The sequence below is a fragment of the Carassius carassius genome, chromosome 47, assembly GCF_963082965.1.
Source record: "Carassius carassius chromosome 47, fCarCar2.1, whole genome shotgun sequence".
NCBI classification, from domain to species: domain Eukaryota; kingdom Metazoa; phylum Chordata; class Actinopteri; order Cypriniformes; family Cyprinidae; genus Carassius; species Carassius carassius.
The window spans coordinates 4,148,580-4,169,668 of NC_081801.1; the positions used below are offsets into that span (position 1 = coordinate 4,148,580).

At 34.5% G+C, this 21,089-nt stretch overlaps 1 protein-coding gene across 1 annotated transcript; it reads left to right on the top strand.

Annotated features, from left to right (window-relative positions):
• The first annotated feature begins 222 nt into the window (after nucleotides 1-222).
• Nucleotides 223-19,380, top strand: nr6a1b (nuclear receptor subfamily 6, group A, member 1b). Its single transcript, XM_059542421.1, has 10 exons — nucleotides 223-370; nucleotides 5,282-5,317; nucleotides 13,192-13,419; nucleotides 14,838-14,893; nucleotides 16,166-16,326; nucleotides 17,390-17,596; nucleotides 17,754-18,008; nucleotides 18,119-18,240; nucleotides 18,330-18,482; nucleotides 18,681-19,380. The coding sequence occupies exons 1-10, from the start codon at nucleotides 307-309 to the stop codon at nucleotides 18,794-18,796; spliced, it is 1,398 nt and encodes a 465-aa protein (XP_059398404.1). The 5' UTR covers nucleotides 223-306; the 3' UTR covers nucleotides 18,797-19,380.
• The last annotated feature ends 1,709 nt before the right edge of the window (nucleotides 19,381-21,089 follow it).

Below are 21,089 nucleotides of genomic sequence, written 5' to 3' on the forward strand. Positions count from 1 at the left end.
ATTATTTAACATGAGAGACATAAATGTCTATCTATCTATCTATCTATCTATCTATCTATCTATCTATCTATCTATCTATCTATCTATCTATCTATCTATCTATCTATCTATCTATCTATCTATCTATCTATCTATCCTAATCCTCCTATCTGCTTGATGAACTGCAAATCCCAGAAGGCGTCGCGGGGGCGTGTCGTCACGTGACCCAAGCAAGGTGTTTTCACATGAGCGCGCGGAGAGCAGAGGGCTCACAGAGGTCAGAGCTCAGAGAGTGCAGGCGGGCCGCAGAGAGACACGCTCAGGAGGATGGAGGTGGAGAACCGACCCAACGGATTTGACTTCTCCAAACGGGACAAATTACTGAGCAGCGGTGAGTTTCTGGTGCTCGTGCACAGTTATGCGGTCTCAGATGAAAATTAAGACGCTTCAGTTAGTTTTGAATCTTATTATAGATTCATCAGGGCATTACTCGGACATAGTGTGTTTTGCTTTATTGTTTCTAAAATTATCCTTTCCAGGTGTGTTTTAAATAATGTAGTCTACTTTTAGAGCTTTCTCAAAGGAATTTTGTGCAGTGTTTATGCAATGTGTAATTTTACCCCTGTATGGAGTAAAATGTGATGAATGGACATCCAGAGCTGGAGTTTGGGGACAGTGAGGTCTTTTAAAGGGCTGCTGAGGAATGTTTTTTATATGCACGTCCGCGAGGAATCGTAAAAGATGAACTTTTGAACTTGAGCGAATCACCCTCGAGCGCCACAAAAACACATCAGTGGCAACAAACAAGCAGTTGTGGCATTTTTAATCAGTGAAAATAAATCAATGAAGAGAAAAAAAAAATCAGATTGTATGTAAAAAAAAAAAAAAAAAGTAAAAATAAAAATTTGGATTGTATTTATTAATTCATTTACATCGTTTAGAATATTATTAATAATTATAAATTAAATATAAACTTTTTTTTTTTTGAAAGATTAGGAGAGTAGTTATCTAATGCTTTTTTATTTTCAAATCTGGAAAAACATTTAAAGTTGAATATCTTTGCTCTGTTTACTAATTAACTATTATAGGTTCTTTATCTTCATCTATGATTCCACAATGAACCTATTTATTGGTCAGCTATTAATAAAAAAATTTCAAGGGGTTCCAGGACCTTCAATGTCTATAGTGATTATGGCCCTGGTAATATGCAAAATAATGTGTAATTTACAGAAAGGCAATGAATCTCCCTGCTATGTAATTAATCACTGGTTTCTGCTGGTAAAGCGGACTCATGACTTCACCCTCTGGAAAGAGGTGCGTCAGATGGACTGGTAATAAGAGAATGATTTAACATTGCTGTCTGAAGACAATGAATGATTATTGTTGGTGTAAATGCATGCATTTACTTATAATTTCTATATGAATAATGTTACATTTATTAGGGAAGGACTACGAAAGTACTATACGTATGTATGTATTTATTTATTTATTTTTTGCACCATCAGGTTGAGTTCATATATATTGAGTTCATTCAGGCTCAGTTTATATATATATATATATATATATATATATATAAACTATATATATATATATATATATATATATATATATATATATATAATTTTTTTTTTTTTTTTTTTTAAGAGTGAAAAGCCCCAAGCTTTCAGTCCATTAAGGAGATGCACATATACTCTTAAGTTGACCAGCTTGTTTTTAGTGCACACAAAGGTTGCCAGGACTTCCAGATTTTACAGCTGCATTTCCAGCATCTGTTTGACACAGATATGCACACACACACACACACATACAGCAACTGCGGTCAACACAAACACATAAAAACACACACAAAAACACACACATGTTGCTATAGAAACACTGGATTGTTCACTGCACATACCAAAATACAACTGTATAGTCAACAGCCTTGACCTTTCACTTCTGAGTGACTTTTCTCCTCTCACTGACCTTACAGAGCAGAAAAAGAAAGAGGAAGGAGATGCCGACATGTATGTGCTTTATATGCACATGCATTAAAATGCATTTTCACTAGAAAAAAGTAATTATTTTTTGGTGATAGACTTTAGATAGACTTTAAATATCAAGCTGAAAAAACAAAAATCTAATTTCCTTCACTGATCATACAATTACTGTGAAAGGTGGTTTGTGTGCGTGTGTGATTAAAGATTTTACCTATAAGGTTGGTTGCCCTTCCCCCACAAAAAACAAACACATCATAAATGCATAGAAGATAAACTTCCTGTCCTCCCACCCACACAGGGATCATAAACAACCCCCCCCCCCCCCCCCCGCCCCTGGCCATTCCATGACCCCTTGTTTTGACCCTCTTGTTGCCATAGAAACCTTGACGGACATGTCAAACAGGTAGATTTGTTCTGCCCCATGAGAGTTTTTGTTTTTCATCCATTTTGCCGTATAAATTGCGTTTTTAAAGCAGGAGACCATTATTGCATTTTGAAGGGATAGTTCAGCCAAAAGTGAAAATTCTTTTAAATCTCATGTCATTCCAAACCTGTATGACTTTTCCTTCTTCTTTGGAAGACTTATTTTGAAGAATATTTGTAACTAAACAGTTTCCGTTTCCATTGACTTCCATTGTGTGGACGAAAATAGGTTTGGGACGACATGAGGGTGAGTAAACATTTGAGGGTGAGTTTTCATTTTTGGCTGGACTGTCCTTTTAAAGGTGTTGGAAATCTTTTAGGTTTCATTTTTATAGATAACATAACAAACATCTTAAAAAGATGCTTAACATCCCAACTTAACATTTTCTCTTCTTTTTCTTATTTGAACCAACTCTTATTTTGAATCACTTCTAAAACACCATGAAATAAATTGCTGCCAGGCAGAAATTAAATATGATTCTATCATAAATCAAGCAACTAGATTTTGACATCTTGAAGCTAAAGAAAATGCAAGTAGTTGCTTCTGTGAAAAAGCATGCAAATAGTTCATAATAAATAGATGCAAAAAAATAGCTTTTTTTTTTTTAAGCAAATCCTAATCCAGATTTTCAGTGTACATGAATCGTAAATTTATGCCTGGATATGTGAGTAGAGTGTAGATGACCACACATACTCATATGCAGACACACATTGTGATGAGCAGAGACCGGGGGGTCAGCTGGGATCTCATGTCCTCGGATCTGAATGATGAAGCTTTGGAAAATGGAAAATAAATGGATATTCAGGTTACGTATCACCACTACATCTGTACAGCTCCCCTCCCGATCCCTCTTTCCTTCCATCAGCCAAGTGGAACAGAAGGCATCTGGGCAGCCTCATCCTTCTCTTCTGCAGATGGGGGGTGGGGTATTGGTATGTGTGAGTGTGCTTATACGCATATGCCTCTATACCGGTGTATATGCATGCCTGGACTGTGTGTGTGTGTTTGCTTGTCCTGTGTGAATACAGTGCAAGTGCAGTGCAAGATCATGCAGAGTTTTTTTCCGCTTACAACTTATTCCATTGCTTCTCATCAATAAATTATATGTATAAATATCAACATCAATAAATTTACATATTAATTTTTTTTATTCATGTTGTATTATTAAATTGTCATTTAAAAAAATCTAAATACATTTTATATAAAATAAATTGTGTATAAAATGTGAATTTATTAATATAAATATATTAGGTATTGTTTGCAAACGCCATTGGTTTGATATTTTGTGGTGAAGCTCAAAATTGTAATGTCAAAACATCTTAAGTGTCCAAAATCTTTTTAGTGCCACTGTATATATAACTGAAAACACAGTTTGGTGAACCATTATGGAAATGGAAATTATAGCAGTATTTCTAGATTGAGAAGATCCAGCCCTAGATATCTTACCAGTTTAACATCATCCAGAAGTTAAATACTGTAGCTTAATGGTCTGAGGAGGGTTGAGTGGGATGGAGAAAATGTATGGCACAGAAGGCAGACGGTGAGCGTTCGCTACTGTAGCTCAGTGCCAATGGCCTACAGCCATCACAGATATTAGATTATCTTCAAGGAACCTGCGGTTGGTGGAGTGTGTGTGTGTTCTGCTCCACCATATGCCATGGGTAGCTGGAGTGTGTGTGTGTGGAGCCCTGCGTGTGGCAGATCAAAAATCTGCAGATGTCATCGAGCCAAAGAGATTACACTCATACACACACACACACACACACGTGGCACTTTCTGAAGAGGTCGCGGAGGTCACGTCCTGAGGGACAGAAGTGAGAGGTCTGGGCAGATGGGTGTATGTGTGTATGAGAGTAAGATAGATAGAGAAAGTGTTGTTTTAAGAAAGAGAGGAGGCTTTGTTTTAATGCGCTCTTGATGTTTTGTGTGGTATGAGGAACTGCTGTTCAACATTTAAGTGTGTCCATTGTAAGAACATTTTAATGTTCATTATAGCTTGGAATAGATTATGATAGTATAGCGAAATGCCTGCAAACATGTTTATTGAAGGAATTTAAGGGGATAGTTCACCCAAAAATGAAAAATTTAAACATTTACTCATCCTCATGTCACTTAAAATTGTTAAAGCTACTTATAATTTAAAGTCAATTTACCCTTCAGAAAAACAAGCTAAGAAAAGTGTAGAAAAAAACTACAAAGGTGGTATTTAAATGTAAATTAATTATTTGGTACAAAGCAATGAGGACCTCAATGACAGACATAATATTAAACAAATGTAAAATTTGGTTAACGAAAACTAAAACTATTAAAAAAACTACAAATAGTTTTAATTTGGTGTTAATTGAAATAAAGGTAAAATAAAGTAAAAAAATATATTCATTTATATAGAAAAACGTTCTAAAACTGAAATAGATATAAATTAAGGCTAAATAAAAAAATTAAGAAATCAAAAACTAATAAAAATTATAAAATTAGGCTAAAAATTAAATAAAATCCTATTCAAAATATTAATAAATGTTATAATGATCAATAAATAATACTAAAACCTAGATAACATTAATTTATACAAGTCAAAAACAGTAACTAGCATTTAGCTAATGATTTCACTTTGATCTATAAATTGTTTAATTGGAACAGTGTGAACAAAACCATTTACTAAAATGAGTCAGATTTTTGCGGTTTGTAAAAACTGCAGGCACGATAGATGTGGAAAAAAAAAAACATATAGAGACTATTTGTTGATAAGGACAAAAGGCTCATTACCAGATTCCAAAAGTTGAATCATTCATTCTTATGTCTTTTAGATTTTTTTTTTTAAATCTGCTGTATAAATACCAACTTACTAATGTCCTCTTTTTCTCTACGCTTCATATCCTCTCACCCTTTCTCTCATCTGCAGGTTTTTATGAAGAGAACTCCCTTCAGGACGACACAGGTGAGGGAACTGTCTGTGCTTGATCTCCATGCTCGTTTCTATGCTTTGTGTCTCAAACTTTTTTTTTTTTGATCATAAGGAATAATTAACATTATATTGTGTGGTGATCTTTTGTGTTTTTATATTTTTTAAAGCACAGTTAGGGATAGTAAAAATTAACATTCTTAAAATTAACATAAATATGAACATTCGTTCATCATTTACTCACCCTCCTATTGTTCCAAACCTGCATGAGTTTCTTTCCTCCGTTTAACACAAAGGATGATATTCTGAAGAATGCTAGTAACCAAGCAGTTGCTGGTAGCCATTGACATCCAAAGTATTTCTTCCTCTTTCTATGGAAGCCAATGGCAAAATATCTTCTTTACGATTAACAAAAGAAAAGAGCTCATACACGTTTGGAACAGCTTGAGGGTGAGTAAATTATTAAAGAATGTTCCTTTTTTGGGTGAACTATCCCTTTAAGAATCAAATAAACTCAAATAAAGAGGGAATTAAAAAATGTGACCGCAGTACTTAGCTTCACCAGTAGAGCATGTCACAAAGCTCTCTCTCTCTCTCTCTCTCTCTCTCATTCTCCAAAGCTCTGGTGAAATTGCATCTTTTAGGGGTTAGAATTAGTTCAGGAGTTTCTGATCTTATGTTGCCAGCAAATTCTTCTCTGATGCAAGCTGTACAAGTAAGGGTCAAACACAGTTAGAGAAAGGAAGCAGTTGATTTATGTGAGAAACCAATTAAGCCGTAAAGAGACAGAAGAGCATTTCTGAAGCACACACACACACACACACACACTGTACACACACATACTGGTGACATCACCTTCACTCCCTGTGGCAGTGAAGTCAAAGTTAGTTCAGCAATCAGGCACCAATAACAAACAAAATTGTAGGCATCTGATTGGCTAAAAGTATTCTATATTTCAATATCATAATATGTAAAGAAATATTTCACACAAAAATGAACATTTGCTGAAAATTTTCTCAACCTAAGGACGTCCAAGATGTTTGTCCATAAGAACAGATTTGGAGGAAATGTAGCATTACATCTTCTGCAGTGAATGGGTGCCGTCAGAATGAGTCCAAATAGCGGATAAAAACATAACAATAATCCACAAAACTCCAGTCCATCAATTAATGTCTTTTCAAGTGAAAAGGTGCGTGTTTGTAAGAAATAAATTCATCATTAAAAAAAGTGACGTGACATACAGCCAAGTATGGTGACCCATACTCAGAATACGTGCTCTGCATTTAACCCATTTAAAGTGCACACACACTCCGTGAACATACACCCGGAGCGGTGGGTAGCCATTTATTCTGCGGCACCCGGGGAGCAGTTGGGGGTTCAGTGCCTTTCTCAAGGTCACCACAATCGTGGTATTGCTGGGGCGAGACTCAAACCCACAACCTTAGGGTTAGGAGTCAAACTAAAAAAGCATTTTAATGATGGATTTGTTTCTTTACAAACATCCAGTTTTTCACTTAGCATGTCGTAAATTGATTGGAGTTACATTTCTCCAAATCCGTTCTGATGAAGAGACAATTTTATCCACATTTTGCTTGGCCTGAGAGTGAGAAAATGTTCAGCAAATTTTTGGGTGATCTTTTTTTAATATTATAATTCCTATAGTAGTCATAAAATTAACATATTACACAACATTTAATTATTCCGTTTATTCTCACTCTATAAAAGTATCTGACCACTGAATGCTGCGGTTAACCAGGCAGAACAAATATTTTCAAACTCCAAAATAACTGTTTAATAAAAACCAACAGTACCACATTACTTACCTTACATTTTACACCATCCTGTGCTTGTTGAGTGAAAGTTTGAGAAGTTTATTCTGTTTTCTCAGCTAATTTGACATCTATAGGTCAGTATTTTGTCAGATAGTAGTTTTTTAGGTCTTAAGGTCACAAATGCAGTATCTGAAATGTCTTATCAGACGATGTTCCAGTGTTCCTACTGCAGTGTGCACTCATTGGTCAGTGAGTTGCTTGCATGTTAAACCCAACGACATCAATGAATGTATATCACAGTCATGAAAATGAGATAAAGCAGTGTGTTAGGAGAGAATTGACATGTGTAGTATATGGTGATTTCAGGGCACAGCCAACGGTCGATGGTTTCTTATGCATCCAAACTCACCGACAGCGTTGAATGTTCCCAGAATGCACCAGGTGTGTCTTTACATATCCCGACCGCAATGTTAAATATACTGAATCTTATGTAGATTTATCCTTTGATTAAATGCATGTTAGATCACACTGGGATGTTGCATAATTATATGATGATTGTTTTATATAATTACTATCATGTGCTCAGAGAAAGCACATATTATTATTTCGAGAGAAATTATGTGGTTGTAATCATCTGCTATTGTATTCTGCTCTTTAGTATTATTCATTTGAATTAGAAATGAGAAAGCGAGTCATACACCAAAGCACAGTTATACACTATTATCCTGTAAAAGAATTGCTGCCATTTATTATGCTTGAGAAGCTTCTAATGCTACTAAATAACCCAAAACCATGTTTTATTTTATTATTATTTGAAATACCATATAAATAGATTGGTTTCTGAGTGTAGTAGTCATTTCATACCATGGTATATATAAAAAAAACCTTCAAATACCATGGTAAATGGATGTGATAACAATTAAGTAGCTGGGTTAATGTAAAAGTACCATGGTATTAGTATGTTTTTTGATCTATGTACCATGGTATATGGATATGATAATCATTCAGTACCATGGTATATAATATGGTGCAGTAATTTTATCACAATCCCATAATAGTTCTTGATGCAATACAGAAAATGATTTCTTTTAATATAATAATTAGATTCTAATCAGCAATGCAGTCACTTGCATTTGCAGTCATTTTACATATGCAAAATCTGTTTAACTGGGTCAGTGTCAACAATGCATAAAACCAACTGAATCAGACAAAAGAGCAACTGAACTTACAGTGAAAGATGGAGAAATCTACAGATAAATTAAAAGAGAAAGCATAAGACATTCTTACCTTGACATATTTACCTTGACTCTCCAGTGTTGACACTAATCAGATAAACAAGACTAGCTGCTTGTCGTCTAAAGAGTTAAATGATAACTGGAGAAATGTCTGCTTCTTCTCTTTCTGGCATGAAGAAACTGCCATGCTAAACAAACATGCTGGATGAGTCACTACAGAGCCAGCATCCTCATTGTTAGCTTGCTGTATTTGAGATGAACTATATATGACCCAAAAGATGTGCCGCTACGAATTTGGACATGTGCATTAAGTGATGGATTTTTATTGGCTGAGATTCCTGATGCTCTGAAATTGAGCTCTCTGATTGGCTGGGGCTGAGTTCATTTGCATAGATGGAGAGAAAGACAAAAAAAGTCAAACAGAAAGAGGCGAGAGACTCTTGGGAATAATTGATGAAAGATATAGTGATCAAAGAGAATAGAGGAGATGTGGTAGATGGATACATTTTGCCATTGGCAGTTATCGTCTGCTTAATTCCTACGGTTTGTTATGCTCTGCTTTCAGCTGGGAGCAAAAACACACGTCTAAAAACAACAAAACATTTTCATGTGTGTTTGTGAGGTTTTATTTTTTATGTCATCTATGTCAATCATTCTGGACACTCTAGGGGTGCATTTCCCACAATCCTCTTTGCCTGTGGTGACCCTCTCGCACAACATGCGTTAACTAGGTCAATGCATGTACATAGGAACTTATGAAGTAACCAGGCATATCTAAAACCCCATAAAATAGGACTGGGGCTCACAGACCAGTGATCTAAATGCTGGATCCGGTCACACCAGGTTCTTCTGCAGGTTTAAATCCTTCATTCCTCCCAATCAGAAGGAAGACTGATAAGTTACACTCCTCTGTGAAAATGACATTTACAGCAACGGTACTATGTAGTGTAAATACCCTTGTGAAGAAATTTTTTTGTGAGTACTAAATACAGAAATAATATACTTAAAAATATTAATAAGTGCACATTTAAATTGACAGTTCACCCAAAATTAAAATGGTCATAATTTACTCACCCACCATCAAGATTTTCAAAACCTTTACGAGTTTCTTTCTTCTGTTAAACATAAAAGATGTTCTGAAGAATGTTGGTAACCAAACAGTTGATGGTAGCCACTGACTAGAATGAAAAAGATACATGTATGCCATGTATTTAAATATATTTGTAATTATTACATACAGTATTTGTAATGATCAATTTACAGTTTAATCTATAACTATATAAAATATAATTAATTGTTATTTAAATGTAAAGTCAAATAACACACTACAGTTAAATTAAAAATCAAGTAATTAATTTTAGTAATTAATTTAGTAAATTTAGTCATTAATAGTCAATTAAATGATATATATTTTTTTACATGTGCTTTAATTTCAAGTGCATAGTTTGGTCAACAAATCACAATAAGTGGACTTTAAAGCACAACAAAAGATTAAAACAATGTTTTAAAATGTACTTTTTAATTAAAACTTAATTTAAAAGTGTACTTAAGTGTGTTAATAAACATAGTCATGGAAGTTTATTTGCTTAAGTACACATAACTTCACTTAAGTACACTTAAGTGGTCTTTTATTTAATTATTTAATTTATATTTAACATTTTTCCTTTCTCTTTGGAGTGTTAAAAGCTCTTGGTGCATAAAGAAGATCTGTAAAGTTGCAAAGACTCAAGTCTCAAAAAGAGAAGTTCTGTATCAAAAGTTAAGACTCTGCCACGCCCCCTAAAACAGCACTACATCACAATGTCTACATCACTATTTTGAAATATTTTCGCAATGCCACCCAAATGTTCACGCAAAGAAAGAAGGCGTGGTTACCGTATGCTTTTTTATAAAGATTCAGCGTGTTGTTTTACATAGGATAAATGTTTACCTAGTGTCACTTTAAGTTTAGCATGAACAATGGTTTGGTTATTTAGCCAACCAGCTAAATAAGACTAGAAACCAATAAAAAGGATTCTTGATTGTTGAAATGTCGCTTTTTAAATGTATATTGCTATTATCATCTTTAGCTATGTCAATCTTCAAATACTTAAAGACTAATGTTAAAATCATGATGGCATGAAGTAACACCTGATCTGGTCATTTTATTATTAACAATTTCCTCTAAAGCTGTTACTTCATATTTTCAGTGGTTTGGTACTCTCTGAGTGATATTAACAAGCTAGAAAGATGCAAGAGACATTGTGATTTCCATTGCTTCTGAATGTAGGAGGCAGTAATACACACTGACAGATCTAGAACAGCACAAACAGGGGATAAAGAGATGTGCAGTGAGAATGACAGAGGGATGTTGGGAAATCAAGGGATATGTTGCTCCTGCTGAGAACTAGATGGGCCGGCATCATCATTGCACGCTGACTGTGAAATGACTGTTTCTTCTGATCAGCAGAATCACAGGCCTGTTCAGAGTGGAGTAGTAGATTACTGTATACTATATGCAGTAAGTATACTTTGTTTAAACTGCATGTGGAACAGTATGCATTATGCAATGATAAACATTTGAAAAGCTCATACATTACTTTGTTGGTGCAATACCTCAAAAGTGCTATGAGCACATGCACTCTTAAGCCCACCAAGGTTGCATTTATTTGATCAAAGATATATAAAAAATATTGTGAACTTTTTTTACCATGAGATTGGCTGTAACCGTGTGTTATATCCCATTTAAATATGTGCATATATAGCACATTGACTGGCTGTGTTTATTAATAGATGATGCTGATATATATATAAAACCATAACTTCTAACCCTGTTTATTTTAAAAGTCTTAAATTCCTTGAAATCAAACATAAAACCAGTTAAGATGAAAATAAACTGCACTGGTCCAACTGCTGTTCTATAATATTGTCTCTCTCTCTCTCTCTCTCTCATACACACATGTGTATATATATATATATATATATATATATATATATATATATATATATATAAATCTGCATACTGTATGCTGATTGTAGTATGTAAACTTTGAACAATGATATGGTTAATTTCATATTATTATTTGCATTTAAAATGGTTTTGTTCTCCCTGCTGTCTGAGTCTGATCAGACCTTTGACTGATTTCTGGGATGCAAACTTGCAACCTACCACTTTTATTTTATTATTTCTACCTCATTCTGTCTCTTTTTTTCTTTTTTTGTGGCATTAAGACAATGATGCCAGTTTTTTAGCATGTGGGTTATAAAAAAAAAATCTATTGGTTTTATTTAGGTATCGGACACATTTAAATGGAGTGAGAGAGAGAGCGGATGTGTGTCAAAATTAAAAATGTGTGTTCCATAGTTGGCGTTGGCTATAAAGTTTGACCTGGGTTTGACCCAATCCACACAATACTGTGCCCTTACATCACACAACCTTCTTGAGGGTTGTAAAATGGCTCTAGAGTTCAGGGTTAGGTTGAGTGCTTTCCATACCAGTTTATGACACTCTGGCTTTTAGAAGACCTTTCTGTGACCCCGACACTCACCTGCTCCCTCTACAGTTCACCAGCATTTTTGAGAAACCAACGTGTCTGCCAAGTTTAGTCAATTAATTTCTGTGCATCATTTCTTTTGGGTGGTTAAAACTATTCATCGATTGATTTGGAATAATAATTGCTAAAGTTTGTATGTGGAATTGTACATATTCTTGGAAAATTGAAGTACTAAATATCAGTCCAACTGTGAGACTGGGATATTGTTTAAATGTAGATTTCATTCAGTTGTCTCACTTTCTAATGTGTCCCATCGCCGCTCCTGTCAGCTCTGTGTCTCTGTGGTTTGTAGTGAAATCTGGGTCACGCTGCATGATGCTGTAAGTCATCTCAAACGCACAGCGAGACTGGAGAAGATTCCTGGCGTGTGTGTGGGTCGCTGTATTTGTGTAATCCTGCTCTCTGTTGCAATGAGATTTAGATAAGAACTTTTAGAACTTTATTTAACTTTATAAATTTGAGATTAGAATAATTTCAACAGCTCAGTAAACCTAGATTAACCTACTATCAGACGTCACAGAGATAGCAGTGTGTCATTCTTGTTTTCCTGTTCTTTAATATTAAGGGAAAAGGTTGTCAGATTATGTTTACACATATTTATATCCCATTGACTGATGCTGATATGTATATAAGAATTGTTTTTTAACCCTTTTTATTTTATTCATGTATTAAAATATATATATTTTTTAACTTTTGATATTTTTGATTGTATTAAAATCACAAAATAATACATTTTATTGTATTACATTACAACATATTTCATATATTCTTATATCTTAAATGTAATTTTTTTAAATGAATAATGTATTATTATATATATTATATTAATTTTATTTTATTATTTAATTTTATTATTCTTTTTAGATTTAATATTATTTAAATTGTATTTTTATTTTATTTTAGTAATGCATTACTAATTCCTAATGTATTTTAATAATAGCATGAAATCATGTATTTTGTTACTTTTATATACTTCAATTTATTATTTCATTATTTTTACATTGTTTTTAACAGACCTATTTTTATAATAATGCATTAAAAAAACATTAAATATAATACTGTCATCTCTCTCTCTCTCTCTCTCTCTATATATATATATATATATATAATTTTATTTTATTTGAATACTATGTGAAAATATAATTGTATTAATTTTTTTCTTTTTCTTTTTTCTTTTATCAATATATTTATAAAATCAGTGTATTAATGTATCTGATTTAAAGACATACCTTACCATAGACCATACCATACATTACTATAGACTTCTAAAGCTGATAATAATTACTATGGACCTCCCTGTTATTTTTGAAAATGAGGCCTCACTCTTTGATTTGTGTGTACTTAAATGACATCTCTTTCTTTCTCTATAGAGGACGGCGGTGAGCGCTGGTGTCTGATCTGTGGGGACCGGGCATCTGGGCTGCACTATGGCATCATTTCCTGTGAGGGGTGTAAGGGCTTCTTCAAACGCAGTATTTGCAACAAGCGCATCTACCGCTGCAACAGGGACAAGAACTGCCAGATGTCCCGCAAGCAACGCAACCGCTGTCAATACTGCAGACTGCAGAAATGCCTTCAGATGGGAATGAACCGCAAGGGTGAGAGAAACACGAGCAACAAACAACCACACACACACACACACACAGGTGATGATGATTCAAACCAGAAGATTGTGTCTTAAGATTTGTGATTAAATCAGCTGTGCTTAAGAAATAAAGTGGCAAACCTATTTAAATCATGGATGTTATTATTATTATTATTATTGAAATAAAAATTTGATAAAAAATTAAACATTCATTAATTTAGAAGATATCATAATATATGCATAAAATAATAGAATTTAAAAATAACAGTGTAATATAATTTCTATTCATTTCTAATTCTAGTTTATTATTAAAAATAATATAATTTATGTATAAATGAAAACGTTTTTTTGTAAATAAAAACATATTTTAATTATCATTATCATAATCTAAAAGAAAGGAAAATACAAGAAAATATGATTTAATTTCAGTTTAAGTTTTTGATGCTTAAAATATTATAAAACTTTAGATCTTTTAAAACTTGGCTATTAATTGGCTAAAACATCCTTTTATCTTCTGCTTTGGCTTTGTATTTTCTTATCTTTACCTGTGTAATTTTCTTTTTCTTTTTCCTTTTTCACACACATCCATTCAGAATTACAATTTCACCCTAATTATGCAGCACGTCTTTTGTATAAACACAAAAACATAATGTTCAAGGATTATGCACTTTATATATTTATTTACATCTTAACTCTGTCCATCTCATCTGCTCTTTGATGCTTAGAAGCAGATCTGATTTTTCTTCTATGTGAAGAGATATAGATCAGGGTTTGATCGGGCATGCCTGAAGAAAAAAATGCACAGAAATCAGATAGTAGATCTGGGTTGTGATGCTGATAACAGATGATTTCTTGGTCCAGAGCATGCTGTACCTTTCTTGGCAAAACTCACACACATATAACCATATAAATAATACACATTTTCTAGGCTTTAGCCTATGACACGGCTGATTGTACTTGCCTGCGTTTTACACCAGAGGGAGCTGTTGGGTATTTATTGCTCGATCTGCCACCAACTTCCTCTTTCATCCCTCTGGCAATATTTGATTTGCAAAAATAGCAATAATAATTACTTATATGCTGTATAATGCATTACATTTAGTTATACCAGTGCGGGTAATTTCTAAATAAATAAATTTTATGTAAACAAAAATATATATATATCTTACATTTTTGCGGCTCCATTGAGAAATCAGTCAAGAAAGAGATGTTAAAAAGCTTGATTGATATTGCTGGTTAATTTTTCAAATTGAATATACAACTACATATTGAGATAATTGCATATCATATTTGAGATGTGATCATATTGTTTCTGGAAAATAATGATAAATCATCCAGTATTTAATACAAAAAAACTCTGCATGTTATATATACAGAATGTTGCTGAAATAGTATGCAGTCCAAAACATAACATTTTGATCTCTTTTTCAGCAATCAGAGAAGACGGGATGCCAGGAGGGAGAAACAAAATGATTGGGCCTGTACAGGTAAGATATTTTTTTTCTCGTAACTATATTTTTAGGGCAAATAAGTCCCCAGAAGTGACCTAAATCTGATAAAAACACAATTTTGAGACATATAATTATAATTTTTTTTTTTCGTTTTTAGTAAGGGATATCCTTATTTAGAAAGCTAAATGTCTTTTTTTTTCGACTCGTGTCTGAAACCTCATATGCTTTACACTTAGCAAAAATTATTTGACTGTAACAAAATGTACAATGTTACAAAAGATTTCTATTAAAAAAGAATAGAATCATTTCTAATCATTGAAGAATCCTGAGAAAAAATAATATCACGGTTTCCACAAAGGTATTACAGAACACAGCTGTTTTCAACTTTCTTGAACATCGAATCAACATATTAGAATGATTTCTGAAGGATCATGTGACACTGAAGATTAAAGTAACGATGCTGAAAATTCAGCTTTTGCATCACAGGAATAAATTACATTTTAAAATATATTCAAATAGAAAACAGTTCTTTCAAATGGCAATACCATTTCACTATATTACTGTGTTTTTGTTCATATAAAAGCAGCCTTGGAGAGAATTCTTTAAAAAACATAAAAAAAAAATCTTTCCCACCCCAAACCTGTAGTGAATGTGTGAATTAAACCTGATGTGCTTCTCGCCGCCGGGGACTATTGCTTGCGTCTCATCTTTGTGTTTCCTCTGAGAGTTGAGTGAGATTCTGAAGGCCACGAATGGAGCAGATCGATTGTTCTTTGATACAAACAGAAACCCTGTCCTTCTCTCTCTCTCTCTCTCTCTCTTATTAGTATGTATACAGCATATAAATCTATAGAGCATGTGAATGAGATGCACAGTGTGTGTTTGTGTCACGGTGTCCTTGTTATATGCACTAAAGTGTTTATTAGCCTTGTCGCTCATTTTTATTTCTCTCATTCTAGCATGAGTTCAGTCATTCGTTTACATCTCGCTCTGTTTAAAAACACAATAGACGAATCTATCGCTTTCAGTCCGAACCGGATGACAGTCGAGGAGGGGCACAAGATAAGCAAGTTTGTTTGGAGCTGAGTGTCTATCCAAGCACCCCATGTCGCTATTGATTTAGTCTATTATTGATGGAAGTAAAACAGATAAAAAATCTGTACAAGTACATTCTCGTCAACAATTTCAGCTTATTCGCAACAAACTGCTCCGTATTGACCAATCACAATCCTTTATTTCCCAGCGGCGTTCTGCTCGCTGTCGATGGCATGCATTCATCACTGATTCTCTATATTTCTCTCTGTGTAGATCTCGCTGGAGGAGATCGAACGAATCATGTCTGGCCAGGAGTTTAAAGAAGGAGCTGAACTATCAGATGTGTGGAGCCACAGCTACAGTAACCACAGTTCACCTGGCAACAGTATCTCAGATGGCGGTCAGACCTTATCTTTTTCCGAGCTGTCAACCAGGTGTGACCCGAATGAGATGTTCGAACGCTTTTACACACGGACACACTGACCTGCGTCTGTCCTTTTCATGTGCACGGACAAATGGCTTTGATTAAACTGAATTAGGAGATGTTTGTGTTGTGGAACAAACAACATACTACACACATGAGCAAAAAGTGGAAATTGATGTTATTAATGTTTTTAATTAATTTATTTATTGTGTATGATACTGTAAAGACATTTTTTTTCATAATCTTTCATATGCAATTTTTACCGTTGAATTTTTTTCATATATTGAGCATGTTATTCCAAAGACAATTTTTTTTTACACGCGTATTACAACAAACAGAATCAGGGAGTTCAATATACAAAGAAACACAAAAAATTTATGCTATTTTAATTTACTAGCACAAATGATAAAAAAAAATAGTTTTTGTAATTTTTTATTAAATATAATCTTTGTTCCACCTCTAAAACAACTTTCCTTTTCTGCCAACATCTTTCCATAAATAGACACTTTTCCTAATGGATAAAATGTTATAGATAAAATACATTTTTATATCTGATTATCGTTTTTACTTTTAAATATGTGACAGAATTTAAAATAAGAGTTATGATCGTTACTTAAAAAGCTAAAACAAAAGTTTGTTACTTTATATAAAAGTTAACTGAAATAAAATATTGAATACTTTAAATTATTTTTTGTCATCTAGTTGCCAAGGCAACATTTCCCATTTCTGTTTAGTTGACGTTGATGTACTAAAATAACTAAAACTAATAAGTTAATTTAAAACTTAATAAATAATATAAAGATATAATAAAAAAAAATTATAAAATAGTAAAAACATAAAATTAAAGAAAATGTAAAAATAAACTAAAAAGAGAAAATATAAAAAATAAAACCTTATTCAAAATATTAACAAAACCTATAATAGTATAACAATGATACTAAAATTACACTGTTGCAAATGAAATTTCATATTGACTTTTGGCTTTTATATCAGATTCCATGTATATGCTAAGATTGCTTTTGTCATACAATGACATGTATGATGTATAATTTCCTTTCTTGTTCTCTCTGCAGCCGTTCTGTGGATGTGAGCACATCCCCCGTGTCCTGTAGAGATCAGTGCAGCGGTCCTAAGCTGACACACTCTTTCCTGTTGTGTAAATATCCTTTACCTCCCTCTACTGGCAGCAGCCTGAAGACGCAATCACACACACTGTCAGCCCAGCTCCTCGCTGCTGAAGATCTCACACCTCTCACTACACCCATGGTCATAGAAGAGGGGTAAGACTTGTTCCATTTCAATTCTATATTACTCAGCTTTCAGCACATAATGGAAAAGGTTTTCATTGTTCTTTTAAGGGGGCATCCACATATGAAGTCTTAAAGACACTAAAGCGAAACCAGCTTGTTTAATTCTAAGGTTCTGTCATTTATTCAGGTATAAAGTGACTCAGTCGGAGCTGTTGGCTCTGCTATGCCGTATAGCTGATGAGCTGTTATTCAGACAGATTGTCTGGCTGAAACGTTTACCCTTCTACAGCAATCTGTCCATCAAAGACTGCACTCGTTTACTGGGGGCTTCCTGGCATCAGCTCATCCTGCTCTCCTCACTCACTGTGCACAGCAGACAGATACTGGGAGAACTGGCTAACATCACACACCAGTACATACCGTCCAACCTAACACTTCAGGGGTGAGCTAAATGTGTATAAACAGTAGTGATCTCTAATGCACGGGAACTCCACCCACTGTAAAATCTCATTGGTCCAAAATATCTATGAACGTATACATGTGTGTATACAGGTTTGGTGAGGATGCCATGGAGGTCATGGAGAGTTTAAATTTTCTCTTCCGTAAGTTTCATCAACTAAGCATCAGCAGTGAGGAGTACAGCTGCTTAAAGACCATCACCCTGCTCAATCAAGGTAATACGCACATTACACTAACCTTGATTTACACTGAGATCTTTGTGGTCATAGCGGATGTGTGTAATTTGAGCGTGTGTGTGTTGTAGATAAGGCAGGTTTGTGCAACACATCCACACTGGAACAGCTGAGTGAACGTTACTGGTCCGTGTGTCGTGACCTGACCGAACAACTCCACCCTCGTCGACCCAAACGCTTCTCTGACATCATCACCTGCCTCTCCGAGATACGCCACACCTCAGGTGTGTATCTGTATAATACTAGAGGGAAATTGCAGCACAATATTTCAGACTTGATGCGAAATATTTCATAGAGATTTATTGTTTCCTGTTTAAAATCTTGTTGCGGATCAGGATACTACACGAATACACAGTTTGAATATACAACAATTAGCCAATCAAAATGTAGCTCTGCTAATTATATATCCTTATTGGTTATAGGTAAGATGATGGCCGTTCCACTGGAGCAGCTCCCACTGCTGTTTAAGGCGGTACTGTACTCCTGCTCAACCAATCAAAACCCTTGGCTAGCCAACAGCTCCACCTCCAAGACATAAGCCATGACTCCAACTTGCTGTTTTAGTTTTTCCCCCCCAATGTATTTATTACATGACAAAGTTGAATGTAAAACTCTTGACAGATTTGTGTGTGATTTCGAAAGTGCACCAAATGTAGCGATTTACCAAATTAGATTTCAAGATGCCTGAAAAGATTACCTCAGGAACATGGCTTTTAAAAGAAAAAGCCTTTGGAAAACCACAAACTCTTTGACCGTTGTGTTAATGATCAAAATGAAAAGAAAAAACACAAATGAACGCACTGCACTGCAGTATCATCTAGCTATGATATGAAATGTCCTTGTGTTAAAGGATGTCACTGATAAAATAGGCCTGATAAAATAGTGAAGGTGCTGAATTTCATTCAAAAAAACAACGTTTCTTATTCAGATGATAGCTACATTTGAGCTATAGAGATTTAAATATTCAGAATGATCATCCGCAGCTCACAAGTTTGAGTACCAAAGCTGAGTGTGCCACAGTATACATGCTGTTGACCATAATTTTTTCAGGATGGAGACTCCCGTTAATGTTTGAGCCAGTCGCCGGGGTAAAGAAATGCAATAAGCACACTCTTTATCCCAGGTGTGTGTGTGTAACATGTGTGATTTCCTCTCACACGTGTCTTCAAGGAAGTGTGAATGTTTGAACAGGGTTTATGTGTTTGTATTTTGCCGTAGTTGTAGTTTTGTTGGAAATGTAATTCCTTTATTTCTGTTTTTGAACATGTTATGTGTTTTGCCTGTTACCAGAGGAGCCATTTCTCAGGAAGGCCAGAGGGTTGAGTTTAATGAAACCTCACCGTGTTGTACAGAGGAACATTCCAAATATTACTAAACATTGGAGGAATTTCATGTGGTGTTAACCTTCCATTCCTTCTTTGAAAGTTTACATTTCTGTTTTTGCCACAGCAGCAGACAATGAGAGAGTAGAGTATAGCAACACGCGCGAGGGTCACTCTGATAGATAGCAGAGAAGGGGGGGTAATCATTTTCTTTGTGCGTGGTATGTTTCTCTCTGTTTTTTACCATCTGAGGCCTTGAAGTGCATCTGTAGTTGATGACATAAAGCCCGGGGCGGCAAACGGACTGCATCGCTCAGCTGTCTGTCCTTCTGTTGATATTCGGTGTTCATCTGTTTAGCATCGTATTTTTCTTCTCTGCATTTGAATGTTTACAGCATTTAAAATTACAGCAAAATAAAATAGAATTAAAAAGTCTCTGTGTGTTGATTTATCATCAGTGTCTCTGTTTGGTCTTCTCTATGGTGCTCTATGATCCATATGATGTTTTCCTGGTTCTTAGGCCTTGTAGGTCCAGACTAACATGCTTTATTACAATGGCCATCTATGTGCTAAATGTTGACCAATTTCTCTAGTCTATATACACATGATTTACATTCATTCTCTTCTGGAAAAACGGAACAAAATTATTGATGACTCACCCTGCACCACAGATTTTTGTCCAATTAAATGCTCTCTACAATTTATATGCCCCTCCCACAATTCCACATCCAGTCAAATAACATTAAAGCAAATGCTTACCACATATTTTATATATGAAACTATAATTCTAGGTTTATCCATCATTTTATCCATTACTATGCTTAATGGGACCGTAGTTCTTACCTACATTGAAGTCACTAAGTATCACAGTACTAATTACAAAACAATTATGTTGTGATTCATCTGATTGTTTTGGTTTATTGCTTATAACTTTCAAAAGAAGCCTTTTAAAAAAATCCTTATGGGAAAAATACTTCTAAAGCCAAGGCTGCTGAAAACATGGTCAGGCAGTTGTACACTGTTAGCATCATCAGAAAAGTGAAGTTATATTTACATATAGAAAAGGAAGAGTACAGTAAATACCCTGATGGATAGAAAACCAACCAAATAAAACGCATAAAGTATCTTTGTTCTCTGATACCTCTGATTTCCTTAGAACTAGATATGGGTCTGATTTATCTGACCTTATATCATCTTCATGAATTGAGAATAAAGCCTAAGCAAAATTACAGGAAGACTGGCCGTTGAGAGAAAGAAAAAGTTCATTAATGAATAAACTGTGTAAATCTCAGATGTCAAAACTTGCAGAGTTGCCTTTAGGTGCTGAATATAGAAGCATGTCTTTGTCTCTTTTTGACTTGTGAGCAGAATTTTGGAGTGTCCACTTGAGCTAATTTAGATGTCCATGACCTTATTCGCTTTTCATTCAGTTTTCTTTCCTCTCTCTCTCTCCTTTTCTCCATCACAATCAGTTATGATTGAGTAGTTTGGCTTAACTGAACAATACAA

Coding starts and splice junctions, on each gene's coding strand:
- nr6a1b (XM_059542421.1), top strand. CDS start 307: ATGGAGGTGGAGAACCGACCCAACGGATTTGACTTCTCCAAACGGGAC. Junction 5,318..13,191: donor CTCCCTTCAGGACGACACAG/GTGAGGGAACTG, acceptor CTTTCTCTATAG/AGGACGGCGGTGAGCGCTGG. Junction 14,894..16,165: donor AAATGATTGGGCCTGTACAG/GTAAGATATTTT, acceptor CTCTCTGTGTAG/ATCTCGCTGGAGGAGATCGA.